Source organism: Bactrocera tryoni, chromosome 3 (genome assembly GCF_016617805.1).
Source record: "Bactrocera tryoni isolate S06 chromosome 3, CSIRO_BtryS06_freeze2, whole genome shotgun sequence".
NCBI lineage: Eukaryota > Metazoa > Arthropoda > Insecta > Diptera > Tephritidae > Bactrocera > Bactrocera tryoni.
Genome location: NC_052501.1, coordinates 22,688,294 through 22,711,254, shown reverse-complemented (window position 1 = coordinate 22,711,254; position 22,961 = coordinate 22,688,294). Strand labels below are relative to the sequence as shown.

General features: G+C 34.8%; 1 protein-coding gene across 2 annotated transcripts in view; it reads right to left on the bottom strand.

The window, feature by feature from the left end:
* Nucleotides 1-22,961, bottom strand: part of LOC120772985 (semaphorin-2A) — a 203,645-nt gene that overhangs the window by 32,542 nt on the left and 148,142 nt on the right. For both annotated transcript variants that reach the window (XM_040101898.1, XM_040101897.1), the window contains 3 exons: nucleotides 18,762-18,849; nucleotides 18,465-18,516; nucleotides 2,641-2,709 (listed from right to left, as the gene is read on the bottom strand). In XM_040101898.1, coding sequence (XP_039957832.1) covers nucleotides 2,641-2,709; nucleotides 18,465-18,516; nucleotides 18,762-18,849 — 209 coding nt within the window. The remainder of the gene's footprint in view (nucleotides 1-2,640; nucleotides 2,710-18,464; nucleotides 18,517-18,761; nucleotides 18,850-22,961) is intronic.

Genomic DNA, 22,961 nt, shown 5'->3' with positions numbered 1-22,961 from the left:
TTTAAGTAATAGGGTAAATGTGTATTTGCTCACTTCCCGTGCGCTTTCCCGGAAGCTTTCGTAAAGTAGCAAAAATTGAATTTGTCCGCAATGAAGCGATGCGCGCACGCATTTATTTGACGGGATTCCGAATTCAGATAGTGAAAAGTTGGGGTTTTAGTTTTTATTAGTTCGCAATAGCATCTGAATAAGCGGCCCCATATATGGTTGTCTCTGCAAAGTATTTGAATGAATAGCAGTGCGGTTGCGTCTTTAATGCACTTTTGAATAATTGTGAATTCTTTCAGCTACATTGAGGGCATATTTATGAATATTTGATTTATTAATGATTTAAATTTCGTCGGTAAAGTATTTGAATTCAATCAATTCTCAGAAAAAATTCTGGAAATTCTCTTTTTTGGCCTTCTGACTGTATACAAGTATAACCCCTTAACAATGAAAAATCTCTTGAAGTATTAATCCTAATAAGAATGTTATTACATTTTTAAGTTTTAAGTATTCCGATCTTATGTAAGTTTGAGATTTCTATACTCTCGAAACGCAGATTATTGCCGCGCCCATATAAAGTTTTACAAACAGTACGCCAAACCTACTGAGACTCTCAATATTGTTAAATTTTTTTTACGAAGGTAAATAAATATTGGAAGCGACACAAAACCCCCAAAAATTCTATCTCTTATACAAAAAAATTTCCAAACTCAAACAATTGCTCCAAGCGAAAGAAGTGATGAGATGCTCTGGTATTGTATCGGCCAGGGTAAGTTTATTAAAGACTGTCTCTGTGAAAAGGAGTTCTAATCGATATGTCCTTGATGTTGGATCGGTCGGAGTGCGGACCCCTTGCAAAAGACATGTTTTGAAAACTCAATATCGGGGATTTCAAGAGTAAACCATAAATATCTAGTCTTCGCTCTCGCTGATGCCGCTATCGCAAGACAAAAATACTCATATTTAGTCCATCTCGTAGACGGTTACTGTTAGTCAAATGGGACTCGTACAACGGACGGATTTCAGAAAAGTAGAAACAGTTCGCTGATTCGGTTCTTGCTTGTTCTAAGTAAAACGTTTAGTAAAATTAAAGTCCACTTGAATGCTGAATTCTGTGATTTTTCTCTTTCAATGGTGATAGTCAGAAAAGTGTGCAATCGGTTTCAACACGGTCCTTGCTGTGCGACACCCATATTGATCTTCCACGGATTGAAAGATGTGAGGTAGCTGAGATAGTAGGCATCTCAAAAGATCACGTGAGATCTCGCCGCTTCGTTCTGAACACTGTAGCGGGTTAAACTTCTACTTATCCTGAATCGACCCAGACATACCAACTGTATGTCTAGCATGCAACGCGTCCCCGCATGACTCTAATAACCATTTTGCATGACTGGTTAAGCATATACATCTGACACCCGTCTCCTTATAGTCCGACCCCGTCGAAGCAGTACATTTTCTGGGCCTACCGTTTGATGACCTCGATGACAACTTATCTGAATTGTACCAATCTAACGGGTACTAGATAAGCGTTACAACAAAACTGTCAGCACTATGGTTGGCAGCCTTGCTCACTTCGGAAAACAGTACAACCATAAGACTACATTACAGTAACAGTGTTTGATGGTATTTAAGCGCAAGCTGAAAGTTTCCACGACTTTTCATGATCGTCGATGGCACACGGATTTATGGTATACTCCGGATACCAGGACAAGGTCGAAGCAATTGACTTTCCCTGGGAAACGTGTTCCGAAGAAGGCGAAGACTGTTCTGCCAGAAAATTGAGGGGCAAAATTTTCTGGAATTCACAACGTGAGATTTATATCGGCTATTAAAAAAGAAAATTAAGAAAAAAAAATCGCCCCATATGACGAATAAAGTGGCCCTTTCACCATGTCAAGGCAGCGGCTAACACCACTGCAGTCGCCACTGCGAAATTAGTCGAATTAGACTAAGAACTTTTATCCCGTAAGACTTTTTTGTGCTTACAAATATGCCAAAAAATTTTCTTGGGTAGAAATTTGATTCAAGTGAGGAGGTTAACGCGTCCAAGCACAGACCTTCAGAAAAGCTTTTTCAGACTGGTTTAAAAAGTTTAAGCAACGCTGGTTCAAATATATCGAACTACATGAGTACCACGTAAGAAACATATTTTTGTCGGCAAAGTATTTAGCGGTTCGTCCCTCTAAAACCGATACTGCATTTGCTCGACTACCTATATTTAGGAGACTTTCCTTTACTCTCTCCTACCAGTTTTAAAGTCTGCCGCATATAAACTCTTAGAATTTGATATAAATTGAAAAACGGCGATAAATGGTACAAATGAAAAAGAAGAATGACTTGGCTTTAAGTAGATTGCAATTGGAATATGCGTTGCCGAGCATGTACGAAACTATGTACTTGCGCATATGAAAAATTACCAACCTACTGGTGGCGCACCACTGACAGTCAACCGCTTGGGAAATCCTAGAAAAGTGGATTTTGTGCTGTGCTTTGAGAGGCTTTGCGAAATTTTGAATTGAACCGCGGCATAGTCTTGTTCAAAGCAGATAAAATAGCGGCTTACGCCCTTAACTTAGTGATACATTATATATATACAAGTATGAATAGGTTTGCATGTGAGTATTATATTGTGCACGTGCGGATTTGGCTTACCTGGCTCTTGCCTTTGGAGACGCAGCTGACAACATCGTCGCGTGTGGGTTCCAAGTTAATAACATCGCGCTGTAAAGTATAAAGAAGAGAATAAGATGAGGTTGTATAAAATTGGAGCATGTTCATATAAAAAATAAAAAAACAGCGGAAATAAAAACTAGTACATAAGCGTTTAAAACTGCTTCACATAAGCATATACTAATATCTATGACCTACAATGCAGATAGAATTATTGCTAATGGAATATTGCATGACAATGCAACTTACTTCTCGGATTTTTTTGAAATTTTCTACATTTTCTGCACAACAATATATGTGTACGTGTGTGCCACGGCTGCACCACTTCTCCCCCCAGTCCCTGTCAACATTTTAATCTTTTCGCAATACTTTTGCAGGTCGTCTCTCTGCTCATTTCATTCACACTGACAGTTCAATTTGATTGTGACAGTTTCATTTGGCAATTCTACCTTGGCTTTATGTTCAATCGCTTAGTTTTGTATTCACACTATAGTATTTCACTGCATCTTTTATGCTGGCATCATAGAGTGTAAATGCATAAGTAGCACCGGTGCTGCTTTCTAAGCGACTGACATAGATGAATTGCCCGATATGTGGCGAGGACAGCCAATAATACTTTTTACGCTGTTATGTGTGGTTTCATGTGTGTGTTAAGCTGGGATTTGAGCTTTTAAATTTAACTTCACTCCTATTAACCTTATTTCGAAATAGAACATAAGGTTAACATAGTAAAGTGTTTGATAGCTGCTAATGTAATTTCGCTTATGGGTCAAAGTTGTGAGAGAAATTGATGCGGAATTTTCGTAAATATTTTACTTCTTCGTGGAAACTGTCATAAAAATACACAGAAAGCTGTAAAACTACTACAAATAAAGTTTCACTTATTTTTAGGTACCATATTTTGTCTACTCAGCTGAAGAAGTTATTTAGAATTCGCTAAAGAAAAGAGATTGTCATATATAAACTATATTCTGATATATCTGTTACCCTTTCTTATCCGCACAGTATAAATTAAAAAGAAAGAAAAGGTTTATGACTTAACTAATACAAGCTTAAAGCTTCCCTGTAATATTTTGAACACAACCCGTATTTGTTGAGATTTAATGAAAAAATTAAAAATTATCTTAAAGTTAGAAGCATAAAGAAAATAAATTACGTGTGACTCGTGTCAAGTTGTCATGTTATTTTTGTTCAGTATTGTGTGACATTTTATCATGGAAATTCATCTACGCCTGAACAACCTTTACAGAAATCTGTAAGGAATGTGTTTCGCGAGCTTCGCTCAACTTATGCAGAACATATTCGACTTACTGTGCGCACTCTTCCTAACATTATCACTCATCTTGAGACCCAGTACTTATTATTGGATAATATTTGACCGAATAGAGCAGGCGGTGAAGAAAATTTAGCAGCCGTAGCTGAGAGTGTACACGAAGACTAAGGAGAGTCGACTCCGCGCCGTTCGCAGCAACGCAGACTGAATATGGAACGACTTGGCGCATTTTTCGTCGAGATCTTAAATTTAAATCGAGCAAAATACAGGTTAAGTAAAAACTGAAACCGCTCGACCTTTTTAAGCAACATCGCTTCGTTCTACGGGCTCTTGAAAAGTTCCGACGTTTCCGAACCAAATTTTTTTCAGCGAGGCCCACTTATGGCTCAATGGATATGTTTAAAACAAAAAAGCGCATTTGTGACGTAAACCAACCTGAAGAAATTTAAGAGCTGCCATTTAATCCAGAAAAAGGAATGATTTGGTGTGGTTACGTACATTCTGTGTCTAGTTTTTATTTAAAGCTACAATTAAACCCATATTGATGTGCGGGACCAAGATTCTTTCGAAATTATTTCGAATACAAATAGGTTTCAAGCTATTAAACAGTTGTAGAAGAACATAAAATTTAAACTTTGTCGCAAACTCACCCACTCCGCTTGACCACTCGAAAAAATCCGAGTTATCCACAAGTTGCAGCGAAAAATTACCACACCCACCTCGGCTATAGTTTGTGTATATGAGTAGTTTATTTAATTTACTCAAAGCAAATAAAGTTAATTCATGCGCAAACGAATGCACAACACTTCACATGACCACTACACAAACACAAGCGGAACCAGAGATATACACACACATATATATGTATATATGTGTGCGCGTGTGTGTGACAAGAGTGGCAAGGAAGCGACAGCGTCGGACTTGTAATGGACATGATGAACAGCAGACTTATGTTTGTGCACAGCGGTGACAGTATCTGACTGCCTGACTGACAGTTAGATATTTAGTCAGACAGTAGACAGCAGACATACATAAAAGTAAACTTTGTTTACTTAACAAATCTGATTTTTATTCTGTTTTATAATACGATTTTTTAATTTTTCCGACATTCAGTGTTGCAAATGAATGACTCAGCACTCGGCTCGCCTTTGCACGAATGTTGTGTTTGTGTTTTCGGTTTTCCGCTTTTGATGTGCTCTTCTCTACTTGTCTACTGTCTCTGTACTGTTTGCTGTTACTTTGTTGCGGTGGCGCAACGACTTTAGCATGCGCCGGACCGTAGTGTTCATGTTATTTAAAAATTAATTATATTTGTGCAGCGATTTTGTCGCCTTTCAACTACTGTGTCTGCTTTTGATGTAAGTCAGCCGCTTTGCTGCGATTGCATTGAGTGCTTTTGTGGAAGCTTTTAAAATTTCGATTGGAGGGTATTCGTTTGCAATCGAATTGCCTTAAATGTTCATACGTTGGAGTGAATTACTTTAATATGCTTATATCTTATTTAATTTCCTTTCAAAAATTTTAAATTTAACGCTTAACTTCAGATAATTAATATGGGAATGAAGATTTTTGGTAATGTTCTTGTATATGCTAGTGCAGAAGTCTTTGAAAATGAATTCATAGTAGGTTGAAACCCATCGAAAAGGAAATACAATATATTGGAAATTTGTTTTAGAGTTTTGTGAATATAGATATAATGTTTTTATACTAATAGAAAGTAGATATTTCAACGTACATAAAGCATACTCACTTTAAAAAAAAATCGATATTTTTTCGTGAGAATCTTCTATTGAAAATAAATTTTTTTTTAATATTAGGTCACGGGGAAAAATAAATAATTTAAATTAAAAAATACATTGCGTTTGGGACATTAGAAGGAAAGTTAACTCCAAATTTGGTGGGAAAAAATTGGTTGAAGAAGATAAAAATAAAAAAGTAAGAAATATCTAAGTTGGGGCATAACCGAAAATGCATACTTTTGCAACATGCTAAGATTAAAGACAGGGAAGTACCTTTAGGTACATAAGACTTTTTAGTTATAAGGGTTGTAGTGGCAGTTTTTACCTTATTTTTTTCAATCTAAGTACAAAGATGCACCGTTATAATAGAAATACGCTTTCTCAATTTTAGTCAAAAAGTTTCACACCTTAAAGCCACTATTTGTGCCATGTTTTATGCTGTATATTAACTGATTCTTGAAAAGCGAAAATTTCAAATGGAATTTAAAACTTTGTTATATGGGAAGTAAGCGGTCCATTTTCACATTCCAACATAAAAGAGCTAGAATAATATTACACACCGAATTTGGTTTAAATCGGTCAAGCAGGTCCTAGGATATGTGATTCTTCCTAAAACTGACCCTCCCATCATACAATTTTGACGGCGACCAAATAATTCCTGAATGGCGCGAAATCGAAAAAAGCCAAAGTGAGAACCATCCCAGCCGAAGTTTTTAAAAAGAGTGTAGAAACTGAATCAATCATTGATATGCTTGTATTAACTCAGAATTTTAATTTGAAGGCGACAATTTCTGCCAGTCCGGGTGAAATTTGATCAGATGGTAAGTAAAATTTTTAGCTTGGCATAAACTGGAAATTCATAATAACTTCCTTGAGAAATTAGAAATAAAATATTTATAATAAATCTGGAGGAAATTTTTCAAGAAAGTGTTGCAGAGGTAAGAGTTCTTAGCTAAAAATAACTTGGAGCAAAATTTAATGTCTCTGGCGTATTTAGTTATTGATTTGTTGTGTTTTTAGCAGTTTTAACAGTACCTTTATATGGGCTGCACACGTGCTTATCATCCAATTTCATCCAGTTTCACATCGTCAACAGAAGTTGTTATGGTGTTTATGTTAGGTGAATTTGGTTATTGTAGCTTTGGTGGTTTAGCAGATATGTATGTTCATACATTAAACTTATTAAAGAGTAAGACCTCGCCCACTTTTCAAGATTTTTTGCCCATTGGTTCCTGCGATCCTCCTTGCCAAATTACAGCTTTGTATCTCAATTTAGTGCTTAGTTATTGCACTTTATATGTACCCGTTAATTGTAAATAAAACATAAAATATTAAATTATTCATCAATATTTATATTGTCGCCTTCAAAGTAATCCCCACAAGTTTTTCTAGTTCTCGAAACACTTTTCCTACAAACTTTTTGGAATGGCCTTCAGCTCCTTCTGCGAATTTTGTTGTATTTCTTCTATCGACTGAAAACGGGTTTCACGGAGCGGCAATTTCAGTTTGAGGAACAATAAAAACCACACGGAGCCAAATCTGGTGATACGATGGTATTTGTTACATTTTGGGATTTAACAATCTTAAGCTTTTTGAAAAAAGAAATTAGCTTTAAGGGAGGAGTCGAGCAAGAGTGTGTTTCATACCCAAAATATTCACCAAAATCATTGGAACAGACTCGCGGGAGATGTCGAGTTCTCTTGCCATTCCTCTTATACTGGCCTGACGATTTTCAAGCACCATATCCTTCACTCTTTTAATATTTCTACCAGTTGAAAAGGTCGAAGGTCATCCAGAACGAGTCATGTTTTCAACGATCTTTCAACCGGGTTATTTGAATTTTTGACATAGTAAATTTTGAGGTTGGGTGAAAAAAGGGTGTACACAAAGGTTATATATATTTTCATTACCAACCACATTGTTCTAAACATTTTTCTATAAGACTTGTAGTTTTGCCGGAAATCGAGATAAATTGAAATTATTTTTCATTTAATGAATGTTATTTGGTCTTTCGTTTTCGATTGGTTTAAACCTGCCCTACTATATGGGTGACGATCGAGATCATAGGTACTGGTCGCAAATCAATTAAAAATGTGGCAAAATTGCAGGAACTTGGCTTCGAGCTTTTTCCACATGCAGCGCATAATCTAGAATTGTACCTTAGTAGATTTTTTTTTACTCAAAAACTCAAGAAATCCTCTCAACTGAGTCTTAATTTGAATCAAAAGACAAATCGTACTACTAAACCGATATCAAAACGCTGATAGATCGCTCTAAACGACATGTTGCCTTATATATCAATTAATTGTTAGCTAAAAACCAATACTTTTTATATGATAAAGTGTGTTCTTCCACATTAAAAAATATTTCAAAGTTTATGTTAAAATACTGAAAACCTAGCGAACAAGAGCCCTTACCATATTTGCGTATAGTTGTAAACTTTTCATTCAATGTATGCGGTCATATTTTGTCCATTTTTCATTAACTCACTCTAAAATCATCAAACTGTCATGACTATGTGAATTTGTGAACTAAACATCAAAAACTTCTCAGACCAATAACATATGTATGTTGCATACTTATGGCCATGTGTTTATTTTTAAAAATATTTATATGTGTGTGTGAGTGAGAATTTTAACAACTTTCTGCATGTGTTTGGCCACAAGAAGTGTTATTATTGTGCATATACGCTTTTTATGTTCTCGCATAAAACAAAGTAAAAATCACTCGCAAAGCAACACACACACACACACAAAATTCTCTCGTGTTTTGTCATAAATATTTATGCACAAACACACTTAAAGACCACACCGCAACGAATGAATATGCAGCCATATAAATCTAAGTGAGTGAGAGTTTGTGTGTATATGCTAATGTATAGACAACAGTTGCAATATTGTACAGAATTATTTTATTAACATTATCTGTGGTCCGATGTGTACTGCTTGGCAACCCTGGCGGCAACTCAAATTGCTATGTAGTTCATTTAGTTGTCCCTTAAATTTGGCAAAAACATGAAAAATACATTTGAGCAGCTCCAAAAGTTGTTTGAATCTATTAAGCAGACACATCGTTGAAATTATATATGTATGTTTATCTGTACATGAGTTTGTGGTTGTGTGCATTACATGAAATTTCTAGTCAAACTTTACTTTAAAAGGTCCACAGCACTACCTGAGGTCTCTGGTTTGTTTTGTTGTTACGAGTGTCAATCTGCTTCACAAAAGTATAAAGTTTGCCTAAAATATTTTGTAAACTAAATGTGGGAATGACTTAAGAGAGAATAGTATTTGGCACTTTATTAACTATATTTATGCCCTTAACGGGGTATAGTAAGTTTGTCACGAACTTTGTGACACTTATAAAATAACATCGGAGATCCTGCAAATTATACTATATATTTAATTGATCAGAGCGGCGAGCAGGGTTTATGAAGACATTGCCATCTATCAGTCCATCTGTATAATGTGGGCACAAAATAGTAAGACTTTGAATTGGTAACAATACTCTGCTATATTAAGAATACTGAAGAAACCATATTTTGTGTGAACTGTCGAGAACCACCACGGGAAGCGGTCTGTTACTCGCAAGGTAAGCATTGATTTCAAAACTAAAGGAATAAGTGCTAACATTAGTAGATTTCTGCGACATATTAGTTAGTAATAAACAATACTTCGGACTAGGTGAATCTAAATGAAAATTTAAATAATTTAATGACGAAAAAATAGTTCAGTATGCCGTGATCGGCCGCAATTTTACATAAGAGTGACGGTGTACACAGTGAAAGCGTCGTGAGCCTTGACAGCCGCCATAGAAACACTATTGCAATCAGTACAATGTTGAACTGTGTAGGGAAAATTTTCAAATAATATTAGATTTCATCAGCAAGGAAGCGACGTGGAACTCACCTTTCGGTTGCCGCACCATTTTGAGATTAGTTAATATCGCCTATAAAATTATACAACCTGGAGGAAAAAATGGAAGAGAGGTATTTCCCCACAAAAATGACTAATAGCTTGGTGCTTTCTTGCAAAAGAAATTAATTATTATACACCACACTGTGAAAAGCAAATTGTCGAAAATATCGAAAACATAGTGGAAATCATCCAGTCCCACTATCATACAGTGCAATCACTATTTTGATTACCTAAAAGCTATACATTGCAAACAAAACCCTTTGGAAGCATATACATATGACTGGATATAAGAAGAAAATGCTCAATGTATCTACCGGATTGAGTTTCTCTCTGCCAATCATTGTTCAATCGCAACAAAGTCAATCTACTTCTGAAGGGCATGTTTACTGGTGAAAAAACTGGGTCACTTAAGTTAATGCCAAGCGAATATAGTCTTGGCCGGACTAGCAGATAATCATTTTATAAAAGCTGCTCCTACAAGCCGAATTCTTGATGCAGGCTGCTTGAAGAAAGCAATCCCTCAGAAGTGGCCGCTTTGGTCAATGTAAGTGGAATTGTGTTCGAACAGAGCAATGCTACATCACACAAATCTACTGGTGTACTGGCAGAAACTAGCCAACACTTCCTTCTTGACTGTCCCGCATTCGGGAGGTTTAGACTTAGACACTTGGGGGCACATACCTTCAGACATCCTACCGAACTGGTGGGAGTAGATATCAAGCGCATTTGCAAATTTGTATCGGCCACCAAACGTTTTGCCGATCTGTAAGTCCGAACACGGGAGTTCTATTTTCTATGGCATCACAAAGGACTACGTATAGTCCATGTGCGATCTTTGATCAGCCATCAAACCTAACCTAACCTAACCTAACCGTGTCGTTTTTTAAGCAATGCATGGTTCAAATTAATCATTTGTTGTCTATAGCGGCTAATATTAACAGTTTCACCAGGTTTTAGAAGCTCAAGATATACAACACCCTTCTGATCCTAGCAAGCACAGAGCACTGCCTTCTTACCGAATCCATCTTTTTTTTGCAGTCGATGTTGATTATTGTCCCGAATTAATCCATTATTTTCTCCGTTTAGGCTTTTTAAAATAAATCCGTTTTTTATTTCCAGTGGCAACTCGATACAAAACTGAACTCTTTCATGTCTTTGAAGAAAATTTTACAAGTGTTTTTCCGGTTTTCCATTTGTCTTTCATTAAATTCGTGTGGCACCCATTTTCCACACTTCTGGATCTTCCCCCTAGCTTTCAAACGGTCTGAGATTGTTTGTTTGGCAACATTTAATATGACTGCCATTTGCTTTTGAGTCAAAGTATCGTCTTCATCCAATATGTTGTATGTAATTTTGCGTCTTCAAACTTTTTTGGTGGTCTTCCACGTTCTTTATTTCTCACATCAAAATTATTACCTCTGAACGGTTGAAACCATCTTTTGCATGCTGTTTTTGTTAGATCTTGATCACTGTATGCCTCGATTAGCATACGAAACTACTCTGTAATATTTTTCTTCAAATGAAAACAAAAAAATTAATGTTTTCCACAAATCAACATTTGCATCTTAACGCTTACTTTATACCGATACACCAGTACTAGGTATTCAGAAGGCCTGTGGGGGAGGATACAGGCAGCATTTAATTCTAAAGTTGTAAAATATTTACAGGAAAGCTTTGAAGTTACCGATAGGCCATCTCCTCTCATCTATAATTTGGGTTCTCGGCCACAGTAACATTTTCACAAACGAAAAAGTAGACGAGCTGGCCAAACTAGAAGCCGCTGTAGACGAATCCGAGGCAAAATTAACCTTGCCCTTTAGGCTTCATCAAAAGAGAGCTTTATATTAATTTAGAACAAGTAGTTCAGAATCAAACTCAAGAACCAACTGCATGGTAACGAGACTAGAACTACGGGCTTATGGCATAGGTCCAGTAATAGTCTTTACAAACGTTACAGCTACGTTAACGGAGCAGAGGCCTTTTGGAAAGCATGCGCTAAAAGTGGGTGTGGCCTATAACAATGTTTGTTGCTGCTTCAAACCAGAAGGTAATATAGATACTTTTTCCACTTGTGTTTTCAATGCACAGCGGCTCTATCACAAGCCAGATAGAGAATAGTTGGAAGCCATCAGACACTAAACCTAGAATATGTAGCTGCCCACAAAAGGCATAAATGCGGTAGTTTCATTGAGAGCACCAAGTGTTTTTAGCGCAACCATGAAACAAGTTAGCAAACTTATGCTACCTACCTACCTACTAGTCCCCCAAAGTTATAAAAATAATTTTGAGAAAGGCAGAGCGATTGAGATATCGGTTTTGTGAATAGAGGAGTTTATTTGATGGCAACTGCATTTAGGTGATAACCAGTTGAGTTTGGAAAGAATGAAATTGAATATAAATTAAATAATCCTTTACAAGATATTCAAATACCAACAAAAAGAATGATGATTTCTTTATAAGCGACAGTTCGTACAGAATTTTATTTTACTCTGAAATTTATTATTAAAGGCTTTCGGTTTTGCTTTTTGTCTACTAAAAGACACTTACTGATAAAATATAGCTCCAAACTTTCTGCTTATAATGCAATGAAGAACCTGATTATTGCATTCCAATTATTTATTTCAATAACACAAAGTAGCGGTAAATTATATGTAGATTCGCTGCGAGGGCTCAGTTTTATTTATTTTATTCCAGCTGGAGTTCAGAAGATATAAAATAAAATTTTAGCTTCCTTACCCCAACTACTATAGTTTTATGCGATTACCAGCAACATGCAGCGAATTTCCAATTCATCAAATAAAATTATGAAACACTGAAAGCAGCAGTCAATTGCAGTTCACAACTGCAAATCAACAAAGTATGCCGCACGCATACCGGAGCAGAAGCACACAATTGGCTTGAATCGCGCAACCGTAGCGCCGTGCAGCGCCAGCGTGTGTAATGCCATTGCAACTGTGGGCAACTGTGCATGTGTGGTTGTGTGGTCGTGTGGTGTTTTGTGAATCAGCGGCAATTGAATTTGAGTAAATAAACCGTAATTATACATAATTTGCATGCAAATGTTGTAAATCGTATTAGGGCTTGCCATGGGGCATGTTGTTGCTGCATGCCATGGCAGTCAACCAACTTGCCACAGTTGCAAACTTTTCAATAAAAGCAACGCTGAGCATAAATTCGAATGCGTGCCATAATAAGGAAAATTAAATCAAATATTTTCACTAACAAATCCGCATAAATGTGCATTGGCGCAGTTAGAACGTGCATGAGTGGCAAGAGTTTGTGCCACATAACGGCAGCTGTGCTGTGTGTGTGCGATTTTTTTTTTTTTGTGCATTTTGTTTGTGTATGCACCGCGCAACCCGAGGCTTTTAAGCAATTGGAGTGTGAGCGTGCTGCGGTCGCTGCACAACTGCATATTTATGACACACATTTCGGTTTGTGATAACACGCATTCACGCGTGTGTGTGTGTGTGCATTAGCATTGACATGTGTTGTTATTCTCAGTGCTGCTTTTGAATATCTCGTATGCGTAACCTCGCTGCTCACTTTGAACTAGGCGGCACACTTGTACATTTTAATATTATATATGGTAGGCATTTAATAGCATACATATAGGCTGCGGAGTTTCGTAGCACACATGTAGGCGCAACACACTACTTTCGCCCAAAGCAAACATTTTGTACGCATTAACGGCAGGGAGTTGCGTAGGGTAGGCGGAAAAATAAAATTCTCCCGCATGACACAGCGCTTTCAGCGAAATTGATTTATAAATCACGTAATGCACATAATGCAAAGACAAAGTAAAGTGCGCATAATGAGCCGAAGAGTGCTGCGTTGGTTTCTCCTACTGTCAGCGCTACGCAATTTGTGTTTTCTTGTGTGGCGGCGCAAAGTATGGGCAACGACGAGTAACACTGACACGCATTAGCGCTGCTGTGGGATGAGTGTTGATGTGTCGCGGCTGACAGCGGTGGCGTGGATGGCAGGTGCGTTGCGTGACTTGCAAAGTGTTCAACACACAGGGGATACACTTACGCATATGTGTAGCAGTTACTGTTGCATAATAAGGTCTACGTATATATGTTTTTATAAACATATGTACAAATTGACATAAATATGTGTCATGTGTGGAAATCTGCTTAGGCTCTAAATCAAAATTATGATTTACTAAGCTTTATACAAGTGCAAGCATTGAAAATTTTCATGTCTTACAGTGCTTCAGTTTAATGTAAAATGCAGCTAGAGATAAAGTTTTCAAAAAAATTTGCATTCGTAAAACTTTTAATTTTTGACATAAGTCTCTTCAAAAAAATCGTATATTTTTAAAAATTTGTTAAACGCAGTCAAGGCCTCAATTATTTCTTATTATCTACCTGTGATCATAATTCTCAGTGATATTTTCTTAATTTAAAACTCTCAAAATTTGGTTTTCCGTGAGTCTTTCACTTACATTGTTTTATTTTTCCAGAAAATATCTTTATCTCAAGTCTGATCTCCAACCCATTGCCTTCTTAATTATATATTATGCAAATCTAATTTAATAAAAAGTATAAATAAACATACAAAATTTAAATCTGAATACACTTCGTTTATTCAGTTTTCCTTTATGTACTTATTTAGTTAAAAAATATGTCTATTTTTATCTGCTACGCAAGCACGCTACCGTGCGTATGAGTAACTTTTGGCAACGTGTTTTATTGGACGTAAAAAATTGTTCTCACAAAAGAACTTTTATTGAAAAACTGATTTCTGAAAATAAATATTAATGAAGTATGGATATACGGGTTGCCTTTTAGGGATTTTCACACATCAGAAACTAGAAATTTATGGATTATTTTTTGATTGTTGACAAATTCAGCTGTTTTTGGAGGCGACTGTATTGATATTTCATATAAAAGTTGAATCAGAAAACTTCTAAAGGATATGGTTTGTATGAATAAATACTTATATTTCAATATTTTATGTAGTTTTATAGCGAAATGAATTTTTGTGCTACATACGGAAGTTCAAAATTCAAATGTATGTATTGTTTGCCAATAAATATAATATTATATTACATTATATTTTTCTCTCAAACCAGCTCTCCAACTCATTGTCTTCTTAATTTTAATTAACTGATTTATACAATTTCTAAATACACACATTCCCATAAAGTTGAAAAAATATCTCGATTTTTATGCACCACGCAAACACTGCATGAATGTACTGTGCGTATGAGTAACTTTTCTCAACGTAATTTTTCGTAAGTAACAAATCTTTCTCACAAAATTATTTATATGGTAAAAATGATCACTGAAGAAAAGTTTTAAAAAAATTTAAATATTTTCTCTGAGTTCTGTTAAAGGTAAAACCGCAAGTAATATATTGCGTATCTTAAGAGTTGCTAGTTTGTTTTGTTGTTTGTGTGATAGTATGAATTGAATGCCGGAAAACACAAATTAATGATGTTTTATTAACTGTTGACAAATTCATGGTCCGGCGAAGGCGATATAACAATTTGCAACAACTTTGTAACCTTTCGTGGAAAAAAACGAAAATCAGCGAGAAAGCCATAAAAACAACTTAAAAGAAGTCAAGAAATATATTTCTTACTCTTTATAGCACCGATGTTATACAAAAGTTGAGTTATAAGACTGCTAATGTATCTTACTAAGTTTACTAAAACCACTACTGTCCAACATTAATCTTTAAATTTTTTCTTAAAAAATTCGATAATTTATAAATTTCCTTTGATGATCCACGCCCTGATAATAATCCAAAATTCCCAGTCATATTGCCTTAAAACTTCCCAAACACTATGTACAAGCAACCACAATCAAATTTTCTCGCTGCTGCGCGTTCAGCGTCGAAATATTCAGAGCGAAACTCAGCAAATGACAGCTAACGTTGTTGTTGCCCTCATCAGCAGCTTCTCGTCGGTATTTCACTCAGGCACTCAATGTCGTTGGTTATGTGTGGAAATGCGTTAAGGGGCATAATAAAGTAGGCGCAAACTAAGTATTACTACTAAGTACGCTAAACCATGAGTCACACAGGACAACTAAAGCCTGCCGAGCTGTTCCACTGAATATCTTACGGCTTGCCTATTTTCGTGCCTTTAGCTGGTCTTTTTGCAGCACATGCGGAATAGAATTTTGATGGTTATGCTGAATTCTGTTGGGAGTTTCAAATGTGTAAAAACCATATTGTGTTTAAATTTATGTATATGTACTCAGTGGTGTGCTACAAATTTACCGTTAAGTAGATAATGATATTATTTTGGAAAAATACATAGATGGTGGGTGAAAATATATATTTTTATGAGGGAAAAATATGATAATGGTTGATCAGTTGTTGCACCTTTTCCATTTAGTTTAGACAATGAATTCGGTTTCTTTGTACAGTTGTCCACAAAACATTAGAAGTGATGGATATTTCGCTTCCAAATAATCTTTAACATAAAACATATTGACAAAATTAAAAAAGTAGTTATAGTTCCATTTTCTAGCAGAAATTTTAGTTAGTTAATGTTTTATTGAATCATAGGGTTTTTCTCTTGTGGGTAGAGGGAGGAAAGCATTGAACAGAGAAAAAGCGGGAAACTATAAACAAATTTACAAAACTAGGAAAAGCTTATAAAAAGTTCCAATAAGTCGTAAAATTCTCTCCTCAAATAGTGGCAAATGTCTTATATTATAAAAGTAAAAATTAAATTCGTGGACGAAAGTGCAACATATCCACTGCAGACGATAGCAATATAGTACGCAATTGCAAAATTTAACTTCTCAGTTAACACTGAAATTTTATGTAGAACTAGTTTTTTTCAAGTATTTGATATAGATTGCGATATAAAATCTTCTTTATCTTTATTTGAAATATATGAAATGTGGACATTGTGCACAAATTTTGAAAAAAGAAACATTTTTGTTAATGAAAAGTTAAAGATTCGTTTTTCTCACATGGTGACTCCTAATATTTTTGTGTACAATTATATATATATATGAATGTATGTCTGCAAACAGTATTTTAAAGCTTTTCGAATAAATGATAACAGTATGGACACTGTCTGGAAAAATGCGCCCTGATGTATGCAATAAATATTTGACCAAGTTGTATTATGTTCCGATATTTTTTAGATATCTTAGATCTGTAGAAATATGTATATGTTTAAAAATGTTATCTAAGCGTAGTTCTTGCTTTATCCACTAAACATCCTTGTGTTATGCTACAACAATTTTACTTACTTGTAATATTTCTAAATAGTTTGTATGTTTCAAGTAAGTGCACAAAATGTTAAAGGAATCATAACTCAGAGTAGATTTCAGTTGCAGTTTAAACAGTTTACTTCTTAATTGGAGCTCTAATTGCATATAAGTACTTTATTAGGCTAATATTTCCCCTTAAAGTGGTTTGGACACAGTTAATAAGACTTCTCGTATATTTTATTGAAAATTCTTTTTTACATGATGTTATGAGAGGGTTCCGAATCATTCCATCAATACGTTGAAGACCTCAGAAAGCAAAAAAGTATAAACTTAAATTGCCCCTTAAGGTATGCTATATTCCTTTTCCGCCCTCGTATTATCTCTGACACTTAGAAGATATATTTTTTTATATATAGTTATTTGCTAACTACTAATCTTCACATTAAATTTTCCTTATGAGAATTTTTCACCCAGTTTACTTAAAATTTCGAACATATTTTACCGACAGACTGCATTGGTGTATGCCACAAATTTTATTCCCTATTAAAAGTCTTAAAATGCTTAAGACACTGTTTATAAGAATTCTGTAATATGTTATAAGGAGTTTTGCAAATCATTTTACCCATAACATCGAAATTCACAGAATTAAATAAATAACCCTTTAAGGTATGCTACACTTCTTTGCCTTACTCGAACTATTTTTTGCGCTTACAAAATCTATTTGTTTGTATATTATATATTTTCCAACTGAGCAATCGTATCCAGCTCTTTGTGTCTCAAGGTTAAACACGTTTCGAACTTTTTTCGTTTTTTATTTTTAAACCTTACATCCTGAAAGCGCGACCCTTGAATATAAGTCCAAAACTGCGCTACCAAAATTAGAAAAAAGTTGCGTCAAAAACATACTGGCTACAGCAACAACACTGTCGCTCAGAAGGTGCTTGGAGACAATAAACACATGCGAACTGTTGAATGCCAAATACAAATTTTACTTGTGTGTGCTTCCGCACCATTTTGGATTTGTGGTTGTTTGTATCGCTTGGGAGGCATTTTCATTAAAAATTTATGTAATTTCGCTTCGAGTTTATTTTATTATTTTTTTCAGTTTTATTTTCTGTTTGTTTTTTACACACAGTTTTGCTATGAAAAATATAGTTGTGAGTTTGTTGATAAAATTTATTCCGATGTTCATAAATCTCCAGTGTGCTTATGTCAGTCGCGGAGCTTTAGTCTCAGCTGTGCTACCTTCTCAACATTGTTTTTATTCACTTGCCTATAGGCGAGTAAACTCGCCTTTAGCGCCGCATAATAATAGTAATGAATAAGTTATGTTTTGTGGCTGCAATAGTCGCTGCTCACTTTTAGGCGTATGTGCCGCGGAGAGTGGAAATTTTGTTTGTCATAGATTTATTTACATTTTTTATGTTTTTTGCAGAAGTATTAACTTTTTTGCCAGCAGCTTAGTGCTTTCAAAGCGCTCGTGCGCTAAGCTCACAAAGCATACATTTAGGCGCATCAGCCTAAAACATTCATCAATTAATAATTATGGCTGTAAGTATTGCGAAAAGCCACTGCGGTCATATTTCACTATTTTTTTTACATTTGTTGCCATTTGTTTTAGTCCATCAGCTAATAACTGGTATTTAATAAACATTTACATATATCGTTCTCGCACATATACAAAAATACTTACATCGCATTGTGATGACGAAATATTTTTCAGATTCAGACGAAACACGCGATCCCTGTGGAGACATAAAAATCAGTTAATATCGATAAAAACCAATAAATCGCCGCCGCTGTGGTCGGTATTGAGCTTATTGGGATTGCTTTCGCATAAAAAGTGCCTCACTGTTGTCATAACTTTGATTTTATGTAGTGGTAGGGTGGTTTGTTCATAAATACAAAAAATTTTGTGCAAAACAAGATAAAAAACTCAACCAGTACCACAAGGCGGTGAAGCTTTTTTCATTTTCCATATTTTACTTACATAGCGCCTACGTAGAGCGTGTCCTTCACCTCATCCATATGGAAAGTCCGGTAATATAATTTGCCACAGTTGAATTCGCGTACATGATCTGCAAACAATTAGGAATAAATGATTTTAATAAAAATATGAATAATAGTAATTTAATAATTCTAGTTTTTTAGCTTGTAAAACACTGAGACAGATGTTTGTTAGGTTGTTGTAGGACAGATTCAAAAGAAAGGCCAAGTGCATAAGGAACTTTCTGCTCTTGGGGATGTAAAATTGACGTCAACTCGCGAAATATAGAGGCAACAGGTCAAGTTTTGTGATCTCGGCTCAGACCGACTAACGGTTGTATTAAGAACAAGAGTAATGAAATATCTCTCAACTTATGTTTGTTATGTTACTTAGTAACCCAATTACGTATATTGGACAATAAGCTATACCAAGATAAATACTTTTGGCTATAGGTGGCGCTGTGTTCAACATATCTCAAAAAATTTTTTTATCGAATATTTTTTGGTTCTAACAAGACGTCGCTATATGTCATATAGCCCGAGATGATTGACGTTTTGGAAGAAAATATTGTTATTGCTGATGTCTTATCCCAATTGCTGCAAAAAGAGCTCGAAAATCGAGGATCTCGTCATGAATTTATCAAGCCATCAAATTGCTTTGAAAGCATAATGGAAAACCCTTATCTTTACCATAAAGCTAAATAATTGGCCATAACATTAAATGATATGCATTATATTTCTTCTTGAATATATGTTTAAAAAACACTTTTTATTTAAGTAATTCTTTGACTTCAACGATCTCAAGCCGAAAACTCGTACCGAAGTTAACGCAATGAATATTCATGTATACGAAAAGGTAACTGAAAAAAGCTTAAAGAGGTCATTGGGCTATGACTTATCTTTCTATGTCTCGTGATTGATATTGTAATCAAGTTACAGAGTAAATAAATTACGAAAATATTCATAATTATATATATTGAAGCACAATTCCACAATCTTAAGTTAGCTACATGTCAAGAAGTTACATTACTTGAGTCCATAGGTAATTAGTCTCATTTACTTGTAGTAGTCTTAGTATAATAACGAAAAATTTATATATCAATTATCATGAGTCGATATACTCCTACATAGTCATATGCTTCTGCCTGAGACTATTTTTCAAGACAAACCTGGAATCTGCGAATAAATTGTAAAGATGGGACCTCTGTAACAAATAGCTAACTTTAATTCATATTGTTTAGTTACATACACCGATAGAGTAAAGTAGATAAAAGTATTCGTCCCTTAACAAGCTGTTCATGTACAGGCTCAAAATATAAAAATTTACTTTATATGTCAATGAAATATATTCCATACATTAATTTGTGATAAAAGCGATAAATAATAAAAATCAGACGTAATATTTAAGATAAAAACACCAAAAACTCCAAAAATTGCTAAGAAAAATAGTTTTATTTTATTTGCAATCCCTTCCGTTTACTCTCCTGGCAACGATTGGGCGTTAAATGTTTTATTTTTTTTTTGTAACATTGGCCCCGATTTCCTTCCATTCTTCCGACAGCAGTAAATGGGGCATAACATAAAAAAGCCAAAGTCGTATAAACTCAGCCCATTGCTTGGAATCATGCTCATGTTGGAAACAAAAATAATTACCCAAGCAAAGACAGTCGGTACTGGTTTTTAAAATGACCAATAATCTTCTTTTTTCATAGACTCGTCTATGAAAATGGGAATGAATGAGATAAAAAAATGCAATTTTTCGTAAGCAAAAGCTAAGTTTCAACAAAATCTACTGCAAAAGCAGAAAATTAAGTACAGTAATAAAAATGGCAAACAACATAATCACTTTGTACTTTGTTTGAGTTCACTTTGTCACTAGATTTTCTTATATTTGGTTTATCATTTCCAGTGACTCAAAAAAACGCTAAACATAGCAGATTAAAAAAAGTGTAAGGTAAATAATGTATAAAGTGCATTTTTTCAACTCCGTTACTTTTTTTTTTTTTGCTGATCAGTTTTTGTTGCTGAAGACGAAAAGAAACTGAGACCAAAAAATGGCAAATAATTTATTTTGTAAGGGATGATAATGAAAAACAGCATGCAGAGGGAGAAAGAACGCAAAGGATAAGCAAATAGTGAGAAATTGAAGTGTTGAAAAAAAGAAAAAGTGATTTTTAAATTTAAAAATAAAATTTTTTGTTAATAACTTTGTGGCTTACGATTTTTTTCGATATTTTGCTAAAATTTTATAAGTATAATGTTAAAAAAAAATGTTTTTGAATCATAAATGTACAAAGTACATGTAATAAATATTTTGAATTCAAACGAAGGAACGTTAGTTCATATATGGAGGTAAATAAATATGATAACGCAAAAATTTTCAGCCGAAAAAATTCTAAAGTATCGCAGTTCAGTTTACCAAAGCAATCTGATATACGGGAACAAAGTACCGCTATGAATATTTCGCCAGCGAAACAAGCAAACAAAACTAGAAAATACTGCTACAGGAAAATAAACGATTTGAGTACTTTCAACAATAAATGAGTTAAGGATGCGCCAATAGCTAGCAAAGGAACAAAATAACCAGTTGCAGCTGGAAAAAAGTAACAAAATCCGCCCAACTTCATAGGCAAGCAGAGGTCAAACAAATTCAAAGCTGACCATTCATTGATTTGGAGAACAAAATATTTTATTCCACTTCATTTTTGTATTCTACAATATTTTCGGCGTCCTACACACCGGTTTGTGTGCAGTTGGCGGCTATGCCATTGTATTTGTATAAAAGTATTTGTAGTATGTGAAATGAAAAATTGATATGCTGCACTCGTTCGTAAATGAATATGGCCGTCAACGCTGTTGGAATAGCCGTAACGGTACTGTATTTCAATACATGTGCAGAAAATGTTGGTAAAAGAACCTGCGGAGAGGAGCGATATAAAATATTGCCAAATGAAAACGAGTTGCAGGCAGCAGTGGCAGAGTAATATGCAAACGCACACACACACACACACATAGAAGCACACATATTCCTATACATATGACATAAGCCCGGCACATAAAATATCTGCATTTTTATATTCCTTTATCATTTGTTTCTGTACAAAAAAGGTGCAGAAAAAGTGTGCATTCCGGCAGTTCATAAAAACTAACGGACTAACATGTCCCGCAAAATCGGACAGAATGAAATTGAAATTCTAATCAATTGACAAATAGCCAAAGGCATTAGTTTGAAAAATTGAATATCTCTGTGGTATGTGTGGCAGGGTGGTATGGTCGCTGGTCAAATTGAAGAGCAAGAAAAATTGTAGTTTTTTGTTTAATTAATAAAATTATTTGAGAGACTTTCTCCTTTAAGTGATTTTGGTTACTCATACGCCATGGATTTTTTTTTATTTGTATGGGATTCTTATTCATTGAAGGGAAAATGTCCATGGCGTATGATTAACCGAACATCAATTAATTCTAAAATAATAATTTAGGTATAAGCATGAACTGATATTAAAGTTAACGAAAAATATTGTGTTTTAATTACACTTAGACTCACTGAGTTCAATATTTTATTCCTTTATCTAGAAAAAAATGTGTATGGCAATAGTATTTAAGATATTTTGCTTAGAATAAAAGAGTTATTCATGACGTAAAGGATATACTCATTTAAAAAAAATGAAGATGCTAATCATTGAAGCCAATTAATGAAAATTTGTTTTTCGGTACAGCTGTTGTCTATACTTTAACTTTAGTTAAAATTCCCCAAATAGCGTTTTTACTCGTATATAACCCACAACCAGCATTTTCGAAGTAAAATTTGCATATCAATAATTTAACGGACTTTTTACACCAAATCAACAGGATTGCTACAGACTATGTAACCTTTGGTCTTCTTTTAAGGGGTTTACGGGTCTCGAAAAATCTAATATTTTTCGTCTTAATTACTTCTACAATACCTCCAGAATTTTGTCATAAATTTTCAAGTTTATTCGAGTCATAGTTTCGGAAATACAACCTTGAGAATTTATGCGCTCCAGGCTAGCTAAGGTAAGTGCGCCGTCTTTACACGCGTTTTTCTCGAAATTATGTTTATAAAGTCAGTTGCCAAGATTCCTCGAGAACTACCACACCGATCTTCATGTAATTCTATACAGGTCTTAGAGATACGATTCGTAAAGACTTAGAAGAAGGATTTTTTTTCGATTACAACTATTTG